The sequence below is a fragment of the Podarcis liolepis genome (assembly GCF_965112155.1).
Source record: "Podarcis liolepis genome assembly, chromosome: 3".
In the NCBI taxonomy this organism is placed as follows: Eukaryota; Metazoa; Chordata; class Lepidosauria; order Squamata; family Lacertidae; genus Podarcis; species Podarcis liolepis.
In genome coordinates, this window is record NC_139557.1 from 20,619,558 (window position 1) to 20,642,623 (window position 23,066).

A 23,066-nucleotide genomic window follows, 5' to 3' on the forward strand; every position below is an offset into this window, starting at 1 on the left:
TTTGTTCTGGAGGTCTTAGAGGCTCCCAACGCACTTTATAAGAGGAAACATCTCTCGTACTTCTTGATCCTGTTGGCAAATTTCCATAACCTCTATGCCCTCCAGCTGCTCCCTCAGCATCTTGTGTCTTCACCTTCGCTAAAAGAACCACCGAGTTTTTCATGCATAGGGCAAAAAGTACCAGGACAATTAGAAGAGCACATGTGCTTCAACAAGCAAGCAGTTGGAGAACAAGTGACAAGCCTACAGCGATGTGAATCTCACCTTATCACTCATGATTTCAATACTCAACTCTCATATCGCTGGGCTCTGCAAAAAGTATTCATGTTGGCTGCTGTTGCTGATGATGCAAGTTTTGTCTGGAATGCCTCACTCACCTCTGCAACTCATCACCGCACCCAGGGAGGAGAACAATATGTTGACCAATCGTAAAATTAAAGGCCAGGTTACAGAATGAAAAGCACATCCTCCACACAATGCAGCCAGCTCCAGCCTCAGTTCCCCACTCACAACTGCAAGGAGAATCCTGCGCTGGCCTAAGTTATTTTGCTTCCTGATGTACAAAACAAGATGGCACTCCCACATCCCCCAGTTCCAAGTACTGAAGCCAATTGGACTGCACTGGTGAGGCAACAACATTTGCCATCGCTCCTGAGGGCAGCAGGCTAGCTAGGGGGTGCAGGAAAAGCCATCTAGCCATCTTGTTCTGTTCTCCAATGCCTCTCTCTCCACACACACACACAACCTTTGACTCTGAGCAGCTGGAGATGAGAGCCGGACTCAAACAACATATTGAGGGCCACAGGTTCCCTTTTATTGGAGTAAGTAGCAAGAGTCTCCGAACATCAGGGAGTAGGAAAAGGATTTGCAGCTCAAAGTAGAATGGTTTCAAAGACAGATGGTCCTTTGCCGTGAAAAAGGCGAGGAGAGGAGAAGCACTCATGGTGAGGCAGGCCCAACCCTTTCCTTACCATGTTCCCAAACCCCTGTCCCACTTTGAAGTGGCCCTTCTTGTAGTTCCAGCCAAAGAGGTTTTGCTGTCCGAAGCAGAACCAATATGCTTCTCTACCCAACTTTAATAGGTTTTGCTGCAGCCTTCAGGTGCCAATTTCTGGCTTAACCTGTTGGTCCTCCTGGGCTTCAGCAGGCTCCTTCACCCTGCTGCTCGGTAAGGCCATCCAGGGCTCTCCCCTGCCCCAGCCAGAACTCACCGGAACTCCGTTCTGGTACCTCTCAGGTGGGTACCATTGCTATTCTAAGAGAATGAGGGAGGTGTTCATGGTGAGTTCCAGCACCTCTTTTTCTTGGAAGAATAGCATAGAGGCTGGCCCTGTCTTCTCCTCATGTGGTTCCAAATGTGAGAGCCAGTGTGGTGTAGTGGTTAAGAGCGATAGACTCGTAATCTGGGGAACCGGGTTCACGTCTCCACTCCTCCACATGCAGCTGCTGGGTGACCTTGGGCTAGTCACACTTCTCTGAAGTCTCTCAGCTCGCCTCACAGAGTGTTTGATGTGGGGGAGGAAGGGAAAGGAGAATGTTAGCCACTTTGAGACTCCTTCGGGTAGTGATAAAGTGGGATATCAAATCCAAACTCTTCTCTTCTTCTGGTCTCTGGAGCTGTTTCCCCAGTTTCAACAGAGCCACCAAGCTACAGTGACACACGCTTTCCCACATAACTTGTCAATGGTCTTCAGTTGCACTGATGCTCTTTGCAGTCTGTCAGCCTGTATCGGGCTCCTTTGTCATTAGGCCCTTTTGTTTTGCTTTTAAAGAAACACCCACCTTTCTAGCTACAGCTCTCGCCGAACATGAAGCTCGCTCTCAGAGCCAGGTACTTCTGCAATTTCAAGACCTTAGTAAGTAACATCTTAACTAAATTCATATGGAATGTAGCAGCCCCGGCCAGATATATGACATCTTTTAACATGTTCCAGTTGCATGAAATACTAATTAAAGGCACTCATTGTGAACAGATATAAATAGACCCCACTTTGCCTGCTATAGGTGTGGGTTGTAAAACAAACAATTATGTGACAGATGATACATGTTAACACAGGGAGATTCTATAATGACATTTCTGTAATTCTGTAACCTCTTCAAGCCGCCATGTGTTCTGCGTTAAAAATTAGCTGGGGTGCTGATTGGAGAAGTGATGTACTCTTCCCGTTTGTGACTTCTCTGCTAAGAAAGAGAAGGGCCTTCAAGCGCCTCAAGCATGATTTACATCGTACGGTTGATTCAGGCCCTGAAATCATTAAATGCACACTTGAGTTTTAACGGTGACGTGGACTTCCCGTTCCATCGGCGGGTGCCAAACAGCAGCAAAATGTGCAGCTGCCCCCACCGATTATGCCCCTATCCTGCCTCAAGAACTGGGCAATTTGAGGCAGAGAACCGACTGCTTTTCTATTTTGCAAGCCCCTTGTCCCATCTGACTGCTTTCTGGTCTTCCCGCACCGAGATTAAAACATCACGGCAAAACAGGAAATAGACTGTGAAGTGTGTGCCTTTCGTAAAGCGTGTCCTCTCGATTGGAGCCTGATCACTGGATAGGAGTAATTCTCTGGCACTTGAAGAAAACACACAGCTTAATTCAATTATACAGACACCACGATCCAGCTCACGAGTTTAATGTTTGAAGCAGGTGTCTTCACTGAGAATACATATGTGCACCAGTGTTTATTGGCGAGCGCATCAGCCAGGCTTATATCCCTCTCCTTTCTCCATTCTTCTCGTTCAACACACGCAAGGAAAGCTTCCACCGCTGCTTCTTTCAATAGCCGATTTGAGAAGGAGGGCTGTGTTGTTGTTGTTGTTGTTGTTGTTGTTGTTGTTGTTGTTGTTTTCTTTTGGGGACTTACACTCTGGGACTCTGGGACTGTTTCTCTCCAGAAGGGTTTCTGTGTGTTGAACAACTGCTCAACTGAGACCCAAATCCAACAGGCAAAGAGTCTCAATTACGCCCATTCAGTGGCATAGCGTAAGGGGCCCCCAGAGGGGCTGTGGCCCTTGGGCACAAAATTCTGAAGGCACACAGGCACCAGCTTCCACAGGGATCCCTATCCTGCCCTGGTGAAGGCAGTGGAGCAGCCCGTGCCCACACTGAGTGGGTGCAGAGGGGGGCAAAGGATGACCTCAGCATGACCTGGCTGGGCACTCCTCTCTGTGGGCATCGATGGAATTCATCTGCCAAGGGCCACACACCTGGCAGGACTCCCCCCTGCACAGGCAGGCAGGTGGCACAGTGCAGCTCTGCTTCATTTCAGCGGGGGCGGGGGGCACGCAGGTGGCACCAGTGGCAGCTTGCCCTCCCCCATCACTGGCAACTCACACGGTGCAGCTGCTCCCATTTTGTAGTGGTCAGTCCTGTCCCTGTTATAGACTGTAAAAGACTTCCCTTGTTTCTGGTAGTGATTCCCCCACTTCAGAACTGATGCCTCTTACGAGAGAGAGAGAGATGACTAAGAGATAGGCTCAAAACATGGCGCTGTCTCTATACACTCTTGGTTGGCGACTCATATTCTCATGGTCTGTTATATGAGAGCTGAAATGGGAATCAAAGCTGATGCAATGATGACAGAGGGAGCAATCCTATAGCAAGATCTGCCAGGATGAGCAGGTTAGGATCCAGCGGATCTCTGGTTGGACTGTGAGGTTCCCAGAACAGTCTGGCAATGCTAGCTTAACTCCCTTCTCCTCAGCTCAGCCAGTGTTTGTCCTTCATCCTGGTTCAGCCAGGACCCAGGAAAATAGCTGAGCCCAGTGGGTCTTAAGATGGTCTAAGCCCTGAAAAAGGAGTGTTTGAGGGGTGGGACCAGAGACGGATGACTTAGACTGGAACCTAAGTCTGTCCTGATATATCATGTGACCTGGCAACTTGAGGTAAAAACTCATGCACTATTTTTTTAAAAATGTTCTCCCTCTTCCAGGTTTAGGCTGGCTCAGCCAGCAGATGCTCTGCTGCCCAACAGAGTTAGGATCTGGTGTAACTCTAGAGTAGCTTCACTTACACCAGCTTGCTTTACACCAGCTTCCTGTGTATAGGATTCCTCCCGAAACAAAAAACATTTGTTCAGAATTCTGAGACCACTTCTAATTCAAACTTTAATTAATTAGTAGCTAAGTATCCAGTTGATGATTTGCTTGTAGGAGTCAAGGAGAAGAAACAAAGAAGTTGCTAGGTGTTAGGAGCTTCAGAATTTTGCAGTGGTTGAAAATCACATGCCTGGCATTTCAATAATATGAAAAAGGAATACAGTTCTCTGGGTGTCTGACGGTACATACCCAAAATTGTTCATTTCCTGCTCTATGTGGCCAGACAACATTTTGCACATCCCAGCTTGAATCCACTTTTTTAAAAAAATCTGTTTATGTTTTTGTAGTTCATTTGCAGGGCAAGGACTAGGAAAGAAGAAAGTTTTGCAAGGGAGGGATTTTTTCTTTTTATGGTGGTGTGAACCGAGTGGTATTCGGCTGCTAATTAGCCATTTGAGGTCAAAGGTTCGGGAGCCACCTGTGGAAAGAGTATCCTTTTCGGGATAAAATGGGCATTGGACGATAGGTGTGTTGAAGTTAATGTTTGTGGGAAGGCTAAAAATAAAAGGGACCATTGCCTGTGAGACATTTGCTTCCTACGGCATGTCAGTAGCCAATCGGCAGCCAGGTGGCTTTTGGCCACAAGGAGGTGAAAGGCCATTGGTCAACTGTATGGGACTTGGCCTTCCCTATGGTTACTGGAGAATTTATTTATAGACTAGGTAACTGAAATTGAAAGGAATTCACCTCTCAGAGTTTTGTTTCCTCTTAAAGTGCAGAGGGCAGGCTAATAAAAAGTACCTGCCATTCAGAAGGGAAAAGGCAAAGGTAAACATTTATCCCTTTTCTGGATCCACATTCAACAGAGCTGGACACCGAGCCCCATCCATAAATCTCTCACTTCTGGTTTCGAACCTGACATATAAAAAACATGTTGACGACAGCAGAGCAAGTAGCCAACTTACAGGAAAGTGCTTTTACCCTGACCAAGAGTTGAAAGGGCTGTGGAGAATTGCACACTAACAAATAGCAATGTAGGAACTGGGGGCATAGCTGTCAACTTTTCCCTTTTCTTGCGAGGAATCCTATTCGGAATAAGAGAATTTCCCTTAAAAAAAGGGAAACATTGACAGCTGTGACTGGGGGTGTGCAGCAGAGTTGAATGAATCCCAAAACAAGTGGCTGCTTCGGACAGATTTAGGATTTGTCTCAGCTAGGAATGCGGAAGACATTCAATCCAGTTCTCAGTTAAAGATTAATCTATCAAATTCTCACTTTTTTGAAACAATATGAGAACCAAAACATAGCCATCCTTTCAAATTTGCACTTCTCCAAATGTTGCAAAGTGTACAAAAATGTATATACTGGGGTTAAAACGAGCATAAAATGCACGTATTGGTGAAATTAACGTTCAAATATACATTATATTAGGGGAGATTGCAAAAAATGTGTATAAGTCAAAATTATATACAGTGGTACCTCAGGTTACATACGCTTCAGGTTACAGACTCCGCTAACCCAGAAATAGTGCTTCAGGTTAAGAACTTTGCTTCAGGATGAGAACAGAAATTGTGCAGTGGTGGTGCGGCGGCAGCAGGAGGCCCCATTAGCTAAAGTGGTGCTTCAGGTTAAGAACAGTTTCAGGTTAAGAACAGACCACCAGAACGAATTAAGTTCTTAACCTGAGGTACCACTGTATGTATATGAGAAAATTTGCACCAAAACGCTGCTGTATTTTCATGAGGATTTTTTTTTTAATTGTGAATTGTGCAAATGTGAAGCACTGAATTTAGACAGGAGAAACGAGAAACTTGGAGAACAAAAATGGACAAATGTGTCCCCTTGTCCTGTTTCCTGCTGTTAGACTACATTTCCCAGCAAGCAGTGCTTTGGGTTCTGCGGCTTATAGGACTACTGTATCCCAGAACAAAACAATCGGGCAGCAACCGTCATGCAGTGATCCATCTTCCATTTCCTGCTAATCTCCTTGATGATCTGAACTTCCTGAGAACAAAGCTGGGCATTGCCAGGTGAACCATCCGTCTCATTTCTTCTTCTCCATTTTTACACTTAGAGAACGCCTGAACTTTGGCTTCCTTGGCTTGGTGGCTCAGCCTGACAAAACCTGACAAACTCTGGGCTTTACCCACCGCTATTGTAAACCAATGTAGCAACCGTGCCTACGTATTTATACTAGCTAAGAACCCGACTCTTTCCAGCCTGGCTGCTTTGTGGCTGCACAGTGTTGCTGTAAGGGATCTTTTGACCCTTCCCCTTGATTTCTTTCCTCCAAAGCACAGTGGAAGAATAGGTAAATTACACCTCCGCTGCCCTGGCAGCACAAATAGCCCCAGGGCTTCTAATATTCTGCCGTTGCATGGTAGGCCCCTTCTGCAAGCCTCTGGGGTTGCTCTGACAATGATCCCAATATATTTTGTTTCAAATGAAAATAAACTTTATTGCAACTTTCTGAAGCAGCGGGACCCAGGAGCCTATATTAGAGAAGCCTAGTGGGCAGCTGTGTAATCATTAGCAATACCGCCGAGACCAGGACCTAGGATCAGTTTGGAAGGCTCCTCAGCCCAGCTGGGAGTATTATTTACTATGCCACCATCACAAGACCAACAAGTTAGCATAAGAAAAGCATGTCAGGAGGAGTGATGGTAAAACTAAACCAGTCAAAGCTGCAGTAGAAACTTTTTTTGACGGGGGAGCTCTTAATTAAAAGTTCTGTTATCAAGCATTGCAGCTGCGGAGAACGTCCAACTCATTCATACTCTTAAAGAGTCATTGGGAGAAATTGTGCTTATAGAGGAAGAAGAAGGGAATTCCTCACCCACACAAACCTTAGATTAACCTTTAGTTTAAAGAGTGGCTCATATAGACTTGCAGTTGGAGGAATATTTTTCCCCAGGGACTGTCCAACAACCCCAAAACAAACTTCTTCCCATAGCTCAGTGGTAGAGAATGTGCTTTGCTTGCAGATGGTCTCACGTTCAATCTCTGGAATCTACAATTTAGCCCTCCATGTAATGTGGGGTCACATGCACTCTGACAGCCCAGAAAATAATAATAATAATAATAATAATAATAATAATAATAATAATAATAATAATAATAATAATATCTATTTGGGTCCTCTAGGACTTCATGTTCCACTTGGTGCAGGAGGGGAGGTGGGGAGAGCATGGATGTGGAGGCCAGGCCTTGGTGGCTTTCTCCTACCATGAGGCTAGGCCAGTTCAGTCTGGAGAAACCCTCCCACTGAGCCACTCCTTGCCTACAGGCCGGCCACACATTCACCCCACTTGGCAGGCCGGCTGGAGGCAGAGGCAGAGGCAGGAGGCAGGCAAGAGGTGAGACTGAACCATCTTGCTGGTGCTTTGGAGATGTGGCTTCCTGAGAGAGCCACCCTCATCTGCCATGCAATCATGCAGGAACCTCTTGTGATCTGTCTGCACCCAGCATTTGTCCTCATGGCTCTCCTCCTGGGCTGTGAAACCTCCACCGCTGGGCTCCATTGGAGCAGCACTGATTCTGCCAGGTGAGCGGTAGGCACACATCCTTCTGTTTTCCCCACTGAACTGGTCCCAGGGCTAACTTGGTGATGGTCTGGGAGGTGTTGGGGGTCATGCTTCTCCTGCCTTGCCCTGGGTGCTGGCAACCCATGCTATGCCACTGTCAGGAAGGGACACTCAGATGAGGTTACAGCTAGATATGGAGCCACTGATGTATAGCACTCAAGAGTCACCAGCTCAATATACTCAGCTACTTTTCATTATTTGTAGTGGGCAGCAATCTTTAGGATTCTTTTTTATTTTTTTTAAAGAGAGAGAGAGAGAGATGCATGCTAAAAGAAAAATGAAGCAAGCACCACTGCCAAGAATAATAGAATAAAGGAGACTGTATTATCGTTCTCCCAGTCTGACCAGTCAGCTATGAGCTCTTTGTAAAACCTACACCTCTGTAATTGTTAGGCTGCCAGAGACACATATGGAAACACCTTTTGGGTTAATGAATATTAATTATTGTAGCAAAGTTGGAGGTAAATACTATACACTAACCTTGGCCCAGAAGATGAAGACTCTCCATCATAGTCAGGAGCCCTGCCAGAGACACTCAGAGTGAAGCCACTAGGGACCACAGAGCTCAGCATATTTGATGGCAGTGGCTAAGGAAAATAGAGATAAAATCTTGATGGAGTCCCACAGTCTTGCCAATCCACTAGGCATGTTAAGCCACCACCCAAAACTTTGGTTGTGGAGGACAATTTCTTTTTTAAGAACTTGGAGGTAGCTGTGTGTAACTGCCTTGGCGATGACAAGTGGTTCAGGTGAAATAATACCGTTCTTGCCCTTGTTCAAAAATCCAGACAGTCCCTTTTCCCTGTTGCCAGTTGAGTCTTCCTTCAAAAGGGAAATGAGGAGTCACACATCAGAATTCCTTTGCTAGAGAGCATCTCGTTGCATACCAAGATTTACCAGTGATTGCTGTTTCTTGTATATTTCAGTTCTGAAAACCAAAGTGCTTAACATTTTACCATATGAATAAGCACTTACTCATACTTAACTATCGACTGACTGGTCTTTAAATGTTTAGATACTACCCTTCATCGAAAGACCACAGGGCAGCTTTCAACACAGAACCTAATGAACAATGGATGTCAATATATAACATAAGAAGAATATATAAAATGCATTTTTAATGTTTTCTATGGACTGGGTCCCTGAGAAGAGACTTCTGCCCAGGTAATAATTTTTCTTGCTGCAGAATCCGCATGGATTCATAAAGTTCCATCCTTTATATATGTGTGTTTGTGTGTATTTATACACATATAAGATGTGTTATATAATGTCATTTTTATTGCCATCTGCCTTGAATCAGTCCCCTGTGGGGGAATGACAGCTACCGCCACTAATTCAATTACTCGCAGCACCACCATGTTGGCTGAAACACGTCCTGTTGACTGAAATGTGTTTTTATTTTATTTCTTTTGCTCGGGATCTGTAAGGCAGTGGGCTTAAGTGAACAGAACTGTGATTGGGGCGAGCCTTCCCCGAATAATAATAAATAATAATAATAATGAAAGAATGCTCAGTGGGTATGTTTACATTATAAAGAAAATTTAAAATTAACACCTTGGAGAGAGCACCTCTGAACCCTGGACAAATGTTGCAATAGAGGTCCAAGGTAGAAAAAACAGGCAAAGGTTAATCCAAACACCAAACCAAATAAAGAAGAATTACAACTGCCTAATAGACTGTTTTCTTGTTTCAACATCTGGAAAGATGTGGGAGGCAAACTTCATTGTTTTTGTACACATTCCTGATGCCTAATTTCACCCACACCTGTATATTTTTAAACCTTTGTCTTGTTCCCATAAAGCCAACTCATTTGTGCTTAGGTACCAAGGTCCGGATGGCTACAGAATATTAAAAGCTGCAAACTTGCCCATTAACATGAAATGGCGCCCCATCCCATAAATCCCAAGGAACTCTCATTACTGTTGCATCTCTTCAAGTAACCAGGAAGTGAAGCATGATGCTTCTGCGTTTGTAAGAACTCGATAGTTTAGTGTGGCAGTGCCTAGACTTTGAAACTCCCTGCTTATTGAGATCAAGCAGGCGCCTTCAATGTACTAATTTTGGCACCTGCTAGGAACATTCCGAGCACAATTCAAAGTGTTGGTGCTGACCTTTAAAGCCCTAAACGGCCTTGGTCCTGTATACCTGAAGGAGCATCTCCACCCCCATCGTTCAGCCCTGACACTGAGATCCAGCGCCGAGGGCCTTCTGGCGGATCCCTCATTGCGAGAAGTAAGGTTACAGGGAACCAGGCAGAGGGCCTTCTCTGTAGTGGCGCCTGCCCTGTGGAACGCCCTCCCAGCAGATGCCAAGGCGTTAAACAACTACCGTATTTTTCGCTCTATAACACGCATCAGGCCATAACACGCACGTAGTTTTTAGAGGAGGAAAAGAAGAAAAAAAATATTCTAAACGAAATAGTGGATATATGATTTTTGTGGTTCATGCTGTGGCCACAGACATGTGATCTGACAGTGAGTTTGGAGTAGCCCAATGCAAAAATCCTGAGGATCCATGTGTAACCACGGAGGAGGGAAGGAAGGGGAACCATGGATCCTCTGCTCACGACTGCAGCAGATCCCCCCCCACCACCCGCAGGCATTCCCTCCATAACACACACAGACATTTCCCCTCACTTTCTAGGAGGAAAAAAGTGAGTGTTATGGTGCAAAAAATACAGTATTTTACTTTTAAAAGACAACTGAAGGCAGCCCTCTTTAGGGAAGTTTTTAATGTCTGATGCTGTATTGTTTTTAATATTCAGTTGGAAGCCACCCAGAGTGGGCGGGGTATAAATAATAAATTATTATTATTATTATTATTATTATTATTATTATTATTATTATTATTATTATTATTCCTGTTTAGACAAGGTACCCAGGTGCTTAGAAAGTTGAGGTACTTTTAATCTGTTTTAGTAGTTTAACTTTTATATGTTTTAAAGTAGGCTTGTAATTTTCTCTGGTTTTTACTGTTTTATGTAAACTGTTTTGAGATTTCTCACAATCAAGCTGTATATAAATTTCATTAAGTAAGTAAGTAAAGGACATAACCAGTGGAGTATGAATCATAGCCATGGCTTGTTTTGCATATGTGTAGAAATTCTCTCTTGTAGAGAACTTTTCCAGTATGAAGCCTGGGAACTTGAGGTGGTAGCAGAATTTTCAGCAGAATTTGAGCCCTCTGACCTACTCGCAAAGAGGACACTGATTTGCATAAAATCTGCACATGATTTGTATCATATGCAAATTTGCATCCTCTTTTACAGGCAGAATGTAAACCATCCTGAGCGATGGGCTGCTTCTATAATGGCATGCCATTGTCTCTAAAGCACTGAGACTCAGAGGGGAAGCCAAACTGAGGCCTCCAGAGATTGATGGACTCCCAACTCCCATCTTCCTCAGGCAGCAAAGCCAATGGTCGTGGCTGAAGGCAGTTGTAGTCAAGCAACATCTAGAGTGTGTGTCATACTTTCCCTGCATACGTTCCTGAATTCAACCAAAGGTCCTTAACTACTTCCCATTACCATCTTGTATTTTCCTGATTCTTTATGGATATCTGGACCATAAAGAAGGCTGATCACCGAAGAATTGATGCTTTTGAATTATGGTGCTGGAGGAGACTCTTGAGAGTCCCATGGACTGCAAGAAGATCAAACCTATCCCTTCTTAAGGAAATCAGCCCTGAGTGCTCACTGGAAGGACGGATCCCGAAGCTGAGGCTCCAATACTTTGGCCACCTCATGAGAAGAGAAGACTCCCTGGAAAAGACCCTGATGTTGGTAAAGGTGGAGGGCACAAGGAGAAGGGGACGACAGAGGATGAAATGGTTGGACAGTGTTCTCGAAGCTACCAGCATGAGTTTGACCAAATTGCGGGAGGCAGTGGAAGACAGGAGTGCCTGGCGTGCTCTGGTCCATGGGGTCACAAAGAGTCGGACACGTCTAAACGACTAAACAACAACAACATTTTCCTGATTCCTAATCAGAAAAATCTTTAAAACTGCCTTTATCATTTAAAACTGCCTTCTCTAGCTTCAGAAAACCAAAGTCTTATTAACCGATTCCTGTTGTGCTTGCTGAATGTTGCCTCCTCCTATCACAAGCACATTGTGGCCTTCCTTTGTTTGTGAACCATCGAATATATCAGCCTCTTTCAAGTTGTCTCTCCACACCGAAAACCTTTTCTCTGCCAATCTCCTCAGAGTACGGTCTCCAGTTCTCACATTATTCAGCTGCCATTTTCTAATACATTAGATCACCCAGGCTATGCCAAAGCCCTCATTTCCGTGGTGATTGCTTCCTTTCGTATCGTAGAACGACTTTTCCCAGACTATGAAGTATGTTCTGAGTTTCAGGTCCAAATAAAGGCAAAATCCCACAGTGAGGCACACTGGAAAAACGGCCAAGTTTTATCTGGTTTTATGTCAAAATCATGTGAAAATGTGGCACGTAAATCTGCCAGGTTTTACACAATGCTGGGTCCAGGTTCCCTCAGAAAGGAGATTCTAGTGAACCTTTAGATAAACCTGGTCTCAGCTTGTCAGACAAGGAGACAATCAGGTCTCGCATGATGTCGACATACATTAAATACAGGCCACATTGTCCCATTCATATTAACTATTCCTTGTTTGCTTGAAGCACAACTTCCAAGCTCCCATTTTCCCCCTATAGTGTTTGACTACACTATGGGCAACCTCTTCCTGATTTATTCTGTGGAGCCAAGACCTGCTGGAATCTGTTCATCAAACAACTCTAAATCTTGCTAAAGCCAGTCTTGTTACATTTTCACTTTCTCATAGCCACCCCCCACCTCACTCTGGTTGCATAGAAAAATCTGACATTTGTTGAATCAAAAATTCTCAGAACGTGTCCTAAAAAACGATTCACAGAAAAATGCTTCTCCTGAACAGTTCAGATTGAATGCTCTCCTGGGCATCTTTTATTTGTCTGGAAAACACTCAGCACACCAGTCTAGGCATGCGCTAGTAGCCCCATGTCAGAGAAATCCATCATCTCAATTGTAAACTCCTGGAGGCAGGGGCCTCTCTTATATCAAGTATGTTTCAGAGAGTTTGTGCTCAGTCCCTCCCCAGCCACTGGGCCTGAGTGGCTGGACCACACCCCTGGCACTCAGAAGTGATGTGGCAAATTCCACAGCGTGACTTCTCCATCAACTGGGTAAGTATCCATTTCCAGCTGGGTGAACTGGAGGCAAGCTTCTTGGGTGAAAAGAGCCTGTGACATACACCCCCCCAAAAACATTTCTCCAGTGAAAATAGGGATGTCCTACTATACCCTCCAACATTTCTCTGATAGAAATAGGGATGTCCTAAGGAAAAGTGGGATATTCCAGGATCAAATCAGAAATAGGAATGGCTTCTGTAAATCCAGGGCTGTCCCTGGAAAATGTGGGATGTAAAACTGCAGCCAAGTACAGTCATACCTCGGATTACAGACGCTTCAGGTTGAGTTTTTTCAGGTTACGGACAGCCGAAACCTGGAAGTACTGGAACGGGTTATTTCTGGGTTTTGGAGGCCGCGCATGCACAGAAGGCTGAATTGCAACCTGCGAGTGCGCAGACGCACCACTGCGGGTTGTGAACGCTGCGGGTTGAGAATGTGCATCCCACACGGATCACATTTGCAACCCGAGTGTCCACTGTACAACATTCCTACAGTGGACATGTTAGGGGATGTTTTGTACCACTCAGGAGTAGATTTCCACTACATGTGACTTGAAGAGGGTGTGGTCTGTAGTACTAGCATGGAGGAGCACACGGCCTCCATGTTCTTATCAGTGTGTGTTCTCCATTTTGCATGTTGCTGTGTGTTTGGAGAAGTGACTGCTTAGTCGCAGTCGGCCCTCCAGATGTTTTGGGACTACAACTCCCATCATCCCTAGCTAACAGGACCAGTGGTCAGGGATGATGGGAGTTGTAGTCCCAAAACATCTGGAGGGCCGAGTTGGCCAATGCCGGCAATAGACATACAGATCTGCACTGAGCACATTGCAGAATTGTCCTTGTACTTCACAGGATGATAGGAAGACCTAGCTAAGCCTGGTCATCTTTATAGGCTCCTGCTCTTAGCTCTCCCTCTGTGAAACGCTGAAGCAATGTGGGAAGTTTTCTGCACAGTAGGTAAACCCTCCGAGAGCCATATTAAGGAAGGCGGCTTGACAGCATCTCATTACGTCCAAGTAGAATCAGGGCCCCAAAGAGTGGTTTTTACCTCTCAACGTTTCTTGTATAACTTGAGCCGCTCGCAATCAGAAAGGCCGAAGACTCTGAGAAAGTTCCGATTGATGACGGATTATTTAAACTATGCTGTGAAACACTTTCAGCTTTAAAATGTTCTATGCCCTGAAGGATTTCATGAAGAATGGCTGCATTCCACAGCAGGAACAGTGTTTGGAATGCTTTTCCTCGACTCAGTCTGCAGACAATGATGATAAATTGAATGCATTATACTCCGTATGTGCACATGCATGTGTGCAAAAAAAATTCTCTTCTTTTTTTTGGGACAGGTGTTTTTATTTGCTTTCTTTCGTACTGAAAAAAGAAAAGAAAAGAAACGCCTCGCTTGTTTTCTACCAGGAACATGAAGATTGATTCCTTCCATATTACTGCCTCTAGGAAACCGAGCAGAGGATATAAAAACAGCACAAATCAACGCACATTGCACACCAGCAGAAACACTCTCAAGCGTTCTGTGTTGGCTGCATTGGAGACGCCATGTTAAACTATAGTTCCGCATTATGCATTTGGGCATTTATCATCCTGAGAACAAGGCTGTACTCTCAGTCTTTTTGTCTTCCCTCCAGTGGTGGCACCAGGAAAAAAAATAAGTTCTGAGGGAGTGCACAAAAGGGGCAAAGTATGTGTCAAGGTGAGGGACGCGGGTGGCGCTGTGGGTTAAACCACAGAGCCTAGGACTTGCCGATCAGAAGGTCGGCGGTTCGAATCCCCACGACGGGGTGAGCTCCCATTGCTCGGTCCCTGCTCCTGCCAACCTAGCAGTTCGAAAGCACATCAAAGTGCAAGTAGATAAATAGGTACCGCTCCGTCGGGAAGGTAAACGCCGTGCGCTGCTCTGGTTCGCCAGAAGTGGCTTAGTCATGCTGGCCACATGACCCGGAAGCTGTACGCTGGCTCCCTCGGCCAATAAAGCGAGATGAGCGCTGCAACCCCAGAGTCGGTCATGACCGGACCTAATGGTCAGGGGTCCCTTTACCTTTACCTTTACGTGTCAAGGTGGGCGAGCTGTGTCATACATATTAAGATATACGAAAGAAAATAGCAGTATATGACAGGGATCCAGCAACGGGGGAACCTCCTTGTTTTGGAGATGCCTGCTTCCCTGCCCTCCTTCTTGCCCCTACCATGATTCCCTCTCCTCCACTGGCATGGTCATGATATTGACAGTTTCTGCTTATATTTTTGATTCACCACAGTGTAGCATCTGAACCTTCAAGTGTGGTTAATCAATAACGTTTTGCTTAAAAGCCAGCTTTCTAAACCATGGGTTCAAGTTATCTCATTTTAGCAAACCATAGTTAAGACTAGGGCTGTGTGTGATTCGGCTCAGGACTAGATTTGGTGATGTGCATGGGGGGGGGGAATTTAGTTTGGATTGATTCAGACCTGGCTTATACCCTGAACCAAAATTAAATATTTGGAAATCTGAATTCTCATTCCGTCCATTGACTTGCATAACTTTCATCCCCTTACATAGGTACATGGACTATGAGGACATGGTAGCTAGCCCCTTAAGAGACAATTAACTTTGCTGAATTTCAAACAGGTAGATTCAGGGTTTTGTGTGCCATCTTAAAATTGTGTGCCATCTTAAAATGGCCATAATTTTCTTGTTCCATCACATGTATTTATGTGTATGCAAGTTTGGAGACTTGGCAGCTGTCTCCAGAAGGGATTTAGCCTAGCGAATTGCAGACAGGTAAGTCAAGGGCTTTTTGTGGTAGCCTCCTTTAAAGCCCCCCTGCCATATTTTTTTTAAAAAAGACCCTATAGACTGTTGAGCAGCACAATTGCTATCTAGATAGTGCTAAGCATTATCATTTCTACAGTTACTGTTCATTTACTATTTATGCATTGACTGTGTACAATATACTCACAAGACACAAACACCAACACAGCAAAGACTCCACTCCACCTCCCTTTCCCTCATTGCTCCCTCCTTACACAGTGTTGTTTTGCACTTTGGAGACAGGCTGTCTGGTTTTCTTAGAGAGCGCTTTGAGCTCCAGTTCAGCCCCAAGTGCTCTGGACTGATTTGGAGTCGTCCAATGCACTTCAGACCGACTCAGAGATGGGCTTTGGGCCAGGACTACTTTGGACTGAATTGGCCCAGTTCACTTTGGAACTCAGGATTTGCTCAAAGCGGTTGCACAGGCCTACTTAAGACTAACTCTTTATTGGGTTTGGGTCTCTTAGACAGAGGACTCAGCTATACAGCTGCAAATATAACGTTTTAAGTGACACTAGATGGGGGTGGTGAGCTAATGGCAAATTCCATATATATTTCAAAACGTTTTTTTAAAAGCATTTTCACAATGGTTATTTTTAAAAATATGTGTGTGTAGATTCAGCCAGAGCATACTCAGTACCTCAATAAACTATGACTTCCAAGATTTTTTTTAAAGGAAGCAGTGGAAATTAAACTGGTTTAAGTTTGATAGAGAGGAGGGAGGGAACAGCATAAACAGTCAAACCGAGGCAATGGCAAGCAGCTCCACACAGCTTCAAGGAGGTCTTGGCTGCACCTGCCCTCTTAAGTCCTTCTCCCCTCCTCTCAGGTTTCCCTTCAGCTTCTACCTCTGCCTCCTCAACCAGCTGTCCCTCCTCCTTTGCTTCTTCCTCAGCCTCCTCTCCTTCTTCAGTTCCCTTATCCTAATTGTCATCACACTGTAGTTCACAGAGCTAGCACCATCTGCCAGCAGCCACATGAATTACACTGTGATGACAGTCATGCGCAAATATATATTAGAATGAAATAGGTTGTGCTGGAAAAAAAAGAGGAACAGGAAGGTGTAACAGGAAAGTATAGTTTGGCTTCAGTTTCAAAAGTGAGAGGTGCTTTCTTGTCTCTAAAATAATCCGTAGAGGAGCCAAGTTTGGAAAAACCCATTGATCCGCTTTCCTAAATAAACTTCCTTGCATATCGGCAGCTATTATGAGCCCAAAATGACTGGAAACCTCTTAACTCATTAGATGTGTGTTCATTCCTTTCCTTCAAATCACATCAAGAATATTTAGTTCAACTTTGGGTCACTTATGTCTCCCCTTTGGCCAGAAATTCCAGATGTCATAACGATCTGAATGTAATTTGGGAATGATAGCAGCAGGACAGAACCAAATAAGAGATCGCAAGTACTGCACAAACCCCTGAACCCCAGCCAAGCCAATAAATTCAGGGATTGTGCAGGTTGTATTGACATTGCATATTCCAACTGGAATCTCCAAGCTGATTGGTTGGTGGTCACTAAAATGATCATAAATAACACAGTCCTGCACAGCACGAGTAGCCAAGGAATGACGTTAAAATGTTAATCTTTCTCCTGCCCCCCTCCCTATTTTCTCCAAGGCCAGCATCATTTACATGCCAAACACCATAAAAAGGATATACTACTGGAAACCAGAACAGCTAGAAAGTGATCACCAGAGATTTGTGCTCCCGCAATCAAATTTTAGTAAACTTGCTTGAAAAAGTTAACAAGCTGCAGCTGAGCAAGGCCCAAACTGAAGCCTAGAGAGGTCCTCCTTACAAAACTATAATTTTAGGTGGGTTTTTAACAAGATGTTCCTGTCAGTCTGGTTTGACTGCTAGGCTTACTCCCCTTGCAAAGGGGTCCCTCAGATCTGAGATCAAAATTTAACATATGTATGCAGTCCACAACCCATGAATTGTACCACTTAAGAATACCGTGTGGAAGATTCACACCTTTGAATAGTCCTTCACATTAAAATCCAGTCAATCAATGTACCCAGAAAATCAGCACAAGTAAAAGCTAGGTTTTGGTTCCTGAAACACTAGCTTTCTGTGAGGTTTTGATGTTGTTACTATAAAGTTTACATGTTATCAACAACAATAACAGTTTTATTATTTATATGCCACCCATTGGACTGGATTGCCCCAGCTACTCTGGGCGGCTCCCAACAAAATATTAAAAACACAATAGAACACCAACCATTAAAAAGGCTGCCTTCAGATGTCTTCTAAAAGTCAAATAATTGTTTATCTGTTTGACAACTGATGGGAGGGTGTTCCACAGGGTGGGCGCCACTACCAAGAAGGCCCTCTGCCTGGTTCCCTGCAGCTTCATGTCTCGCAGTGAGGGAACCACCAAAAGGCCCTTGGAGCTGGACCTCAGTGCCTGGGCTGGACGATGGAAGTGGAGACGCTCCTTCAGGTATACAGAACTGAGGCTGTTTAGGGCTTTAAAGGTCAACACCATGTTCTGTTTAAGGCCTTGGTCTTAACCTATAATGTCCCGTTTGGCCTAGGTCATATGAGCTCCCCCAATAACTGAGATTTAGATATGGAAACATGCTTAGACTTCCTTCATCACAGGAGGACAGATTTACATGGTCTTTTTGGAAGTGGCGCCCACCCTGTAGAACACCCTCCCATCATATGTCAAGGAAATAAACAACTACAGTGGACGCTTGGGTGGCGAACGTGATCTGTATGGGATGCACATTTGCAACCAGCAGCGCTCACAACCTGCAGTGGTGTGTCTGCGCATGCGTGGGTTGCGATTTGGCGCTTCTGCGCATCTGTGACCACTGAAACCCAGAAGTAACCCGTTCCGGTACTTCCAGGTTTCAGCGGGTCCATAACCCGAAAAAACACAACCTGAAGCATTTGTAACCTGAGGTATGACTGTATCTGACTTTTAGAAGACATCTGAAGGCAGCCCTGTTTAAGGAAGTTTTTAATGTTTGATCGCTGCATTATTATTATTATTATTATTATTATCATTATTATTATTATTATCAGAGCTGCTCTCAGATCCTAGCTCACAGAGGATCACGCTAGCCAGCGTTCACTTTATAAAAGTCTTTATTGAGTTACAGTTTCCATTTCCAAGCTGCTGCGTGCAGCTCTACGTCTTATAAGCTAGATCGGCGAAGCTCCGTCTGAGTCTCCGCCCCTTGTACACCAACTTAATACCCTAGCCTTACTCCACCTTTTCCGCCTGACCGTTCTCCTCTGGGTCCCTCTGCCCCCCGTGGTCTCTTCCTTCCTGGACTCTTCTGACGCTGACCCCCCGGACCCTACTGTCTCCTTGCGTCGGGCTTTAGGACCTGGCTCCCTTTCCGGGCTGCTCACTGCGCCGCTTTCCGGTGCATTTGAATTTGGCGCGCGCGCCCAACCTTCCACTTTCCGCTTGACCGTTTCTTCGCTCTCCGATGGAGGTGTGGCCACTCCTGACTCATGCCCTCCCCCCTGCTGCGAGCTGCTAGAGCTCAATACCTGGCGCCTTTCCTCCCCACTGCGCTCTGTTGGTGACGCTGGCCCCGATTTCCAACTGCTGCCCTCTGAACCCTCTCTGGACCCTTCTTCCTGGGGTGTCCCCCTAAGCTCCCCCCTTGCTCTGGCCACTGGCGCTCCTTTCTGTGAATCTTCTGATTCACTGGACAGGCTCGGAGATCTCGGGTCGTCGTCGTCACTCATCTTTTCTTCGGACTCCTCCCCCTCGCTCTCTGTTTCCTCCCTTGCCCTTGCCTCTGCTCCTGAACCCCTGACAATTATTATTATTATTATTATTATTATTATTATTATTATTATTATTATGTTGGGAGCTGCCCAGATGGTTGGGGTATGAAGAAGAAGAAAAAGAAGAAGAAGAAGAAGAAGAAGAAGAAGAAGAAGAAGAAGAAGTGTCCTTTGTGCTTTGGAGTTCAAAGCAGGCCTAAACCAAAACCCACCTCTTCATATTCTTTTAGGAAGAAATGAAAAAACAGATAACCAGATAACCAATTAGGGACCATGGCTACTTCCACACCCTGCACCTTTATCTCTGTATTCCAAGAACTGGAAACAAACAATCAGGGACACCTGCCATGGTTCATCTTGTTTGTAAAGCTCCTTGGGCTATCTGACTGATGGTTGCTGGAAACAGAATATGGATTAGGTGGATCTTGGTCTGCAAGACAAACTTCTTAGGTTTTTTGTATCATTATTTAGACAAGCTTTTAAATGCACATGTCTGGTTTTGTTCTTTTAGAATATTTTGTTCTATTGTTTCGCTTTATTGCCTGTTCTGCACTTTGCTTTTATGATCACCTCCTAGAGTTCTTTGGCAAATTGGTGGGCTAGACACTGTGAAAATAAACAAATGAATTATTCCTTTCTTCAGAACAATTTCTGTTGGGGAAGTGGGCGGGGAAAGCTTTAGTAGGTCAGCTAATGAGTTAATGAATGTATTATTATTATTAATAATGATCTGAATAGGTGACAGGGCAAGGAACTGCTCTCTTGAATTTGCAGCACTGAATGACTTCATAATGTTGGGCAGTGATTAGGGCCATCTACCAACAACAGCCCTGGTGGGGTGGATTCCAGTAGAATGAAGGAGCCAAGGAACTTCTCCAGGTGGCTTCTACCCTCTGACTTGCTCCACAGGGCTTTCTTCTATCGTGGGAAGGGATCTGATGAATGGTTATATTTTTATAGAATTGTAGAAGTTTAGAGTTGGAAGGGACCACAAGAACCATCTACTCCAAACCCCTGCAAATGCAGGAATCTTGCCTAATATGGGGTTTGAATCCACAACCCTGAGATTAAATGTATCCTGTTCTATCAGTTGAACTATCCCAATATAACACAACAACAACAACAACAACAACAACAACAACAACAACAACAACAACAACAACACTTTTATTATTTGTACCCCACCCAACTGACTGGATTGCCCCAGACACTATGGGCAGCTTCCAACATATACAGGACATAATAAAATATCAAACATTAAAAACGTCCCTATGCAGGGCTTCTAAGGTAAAGGTAAAGGACCCCTGGATGGTTAAGTATTGTCTAAGGTGACATCTTGCTTTCAGGCTAAGGGACAGACAGCTTTCTGGGTCATGCGGCCAGCATGACTAAACAGCTTCTTGTGCAACGGAACACCGTGATGGAAAGCAGAGCGCACGGAAACGCTGTTTACCTTCCCACCACAGTGGTACCTATTTACTTCCTTGCACTGATATGCTTTCAAACTGCTCGGTTGGCAGGAGCTGGGACAGAGCAACAGGAGCTCACCCCGTTGTGTGAATTCGAACTGCCAACAGGGCTTCTAAATGATGTCTTATAAAGACTGTATAGTTACTTATTTCCTTGACATCTGATGGCAGGGTGTTCCACAGGGTGGGTGCCACTACCGAGAAGGCCCTCTGCCTGGTTCCCTGTAGCTTTACTTATTGCAGTGTGGGAACTGCCAGAAGGCCCTCAAAGCTAGATCTCAGTGCCTGGGCTGAATGATGGGGGTGGAGATGCTCCTTCAAGTACAGTGGTACCTTGCATTACAGATGCTTCAGGTTACAGACTCTGCTAACCCAGAAATAGTATCTCGGGTTAAGAACTTTGTTTCAGGATGAGAACAGAAATCGTGCTCCGGCGGCATGGCGGCAGCAGGAGGCCCCATTAGCTAAAGTGGTACCTCAGGTTAAGAAGAGTTGCAGGTTAAGAACGGACCTCCAGAACGAATTAAGTTCTTAACCCGAGGAACCACTAAACAAATAGCAACAGATCAAACTCTTTTGCTCACCTTCGTCTCTTTCAAAGCCAGTCAGTGTACCTTCGCCTTTCTTTGCACATTTGATCCCAGGCATTGGAGTCAGGGAAAGTGGATACCTTCTGCAATTTAAATCACTCACTGCTCACTGAAGCAGTGATACTTGTTCCAGTGTAAACTGACATATTTAGCAGCCCCAATAGGAGTTAACAACCAGATAGGAGTTAACAACCAGTCTCACAGGTGAGATCACCTTGATGACTAAAACATAAACTGAGGAGGCTAGTGTGGTCTCCACCCCTCCCCCTGCTGAACCATTTCACAGCATAAAGTTCCCATTACACAGAGTTGCCATACCTCTGGAATTTCCCTGGACATGTCCAGGATTTCAATGGCGAAATTAGCGTCTGGTGGGAATTTTGAAAAATTGTCAAAATGTCCAGGTTTTTGCCAACAGAAGAAGGAAGTATGTGTTTGACTCCTTGCCTATTTTGGTGAATTCCCCCAAATAGCTCAACAACTATGATGTTGATTTCCCCGAAGTAAGCTCAACCACTACGATGTTGATGCTTACTTCTTGAAATACGGCAACCCTACATTAGATCACTGTGTAATAGGATTAACAGGGGATAGCCCAGTTTACAAGGTATGGTGTGAGTTCAACAAAAAGAGGGAGAAATTTCACAAGTAGGGTAACTGTGTCATCATAGAATCATAGAATCATAGAATCATAGAGTTGGAATAGACCACAAGGGCCATCGAGTCCAACCCCCTGCCAAGCAGGAAACACCATCAGAGCACTCCTGACATATGGTTGTCAAGCCTCTGCTTAAAGACCTCCAAAGAAGGAGACTCCGCCACACTCCTTGGCAGCAAATTCCACTGTCGAATAGCTCTTACTGTCAGGAAGTTCTTCCTAATGTTTAGGTGGAACCTTCTTTCTTGTAGTTTGGATCCATTGCTCCGTGTCCGCTTCTCTGGAGCAGCAGAAAACAACCTTTCTCCCTCCTCTATGTGACATCCTTTAATATATTTGAACATGGCTATCATATCACCCCTTAACCTCCTCTTCTCCAGGCTAAACATGCCCAGCTCCCTTAGCCGTTCCTCATAAGGCATCATTTCCAGGCCTTTGACCATTTTGGTTGCCCTCCTCTGGACACGTTCCAGTTTGTCAGTGTCCTTCTTGAATTGTGGTGCCCAGAACTGGACACAGTACTCCAGGTAAGGTCTGACCAGAGCAGAATACAGTGGCACTATTACTTCCCTTGATCTAGATCATCATCAGCAAATTGCTTGAGTTTTCTTAAACTAAGGCCCAATTCCATTTTTCTCCAGTGCATACTGTATCGCTAGAAGCTTCTGTTATTTGAAGGGATCATAGTTCCATGGTAGAGCAAGCGCATTGTTTTGGAAGGAAACAATCCAGATTTTGTACTAGGAAAGGCCTCTGACTCAGACCTAAGAGGGCTGCTACAAGTTGTCATTTAATTTTGTGTTTGAGTCCTGCCTGAAGGTTTCCCACAGCCTTCTGGTTGGCGACTGTGAGAACAGGATGCTGGACTAGATAGTCCATTGGCCTGATCCAGCAAGCTCTTCTTACTTTCTTATGTACTTTAATGGCAAAGATTGACTTCTGCTCTGAGCTGGAAAATGCATCATGTTTTGAGGCTCCCAGTACGTTTCC

The 23,066-nt window shown here is 44.9% G+C and overlaps 1 protein-coding gene across 1 annotated transcript in view; it reads right to left on the minus strand.

The window, feature by feature from the left end:
* Window positions 1–23,066, minus strand: part of LOC310703411 (uncharacterized protein) — a 74,908-nt gene that overhangs the window by 27,351 nt on the left and 24,491 nt on the right. The window contains exon 6 of the mRNA XM_083495781.1: window positions 8,100–8,206. Within this exon, the coding sequence (XP_083351907.1) occupies window positions 8,100–8,206 (107 nt within the window). The remainder of the gene's footprint in view (window positions 1–8,099; window positions 8,207–23,066) is intronic.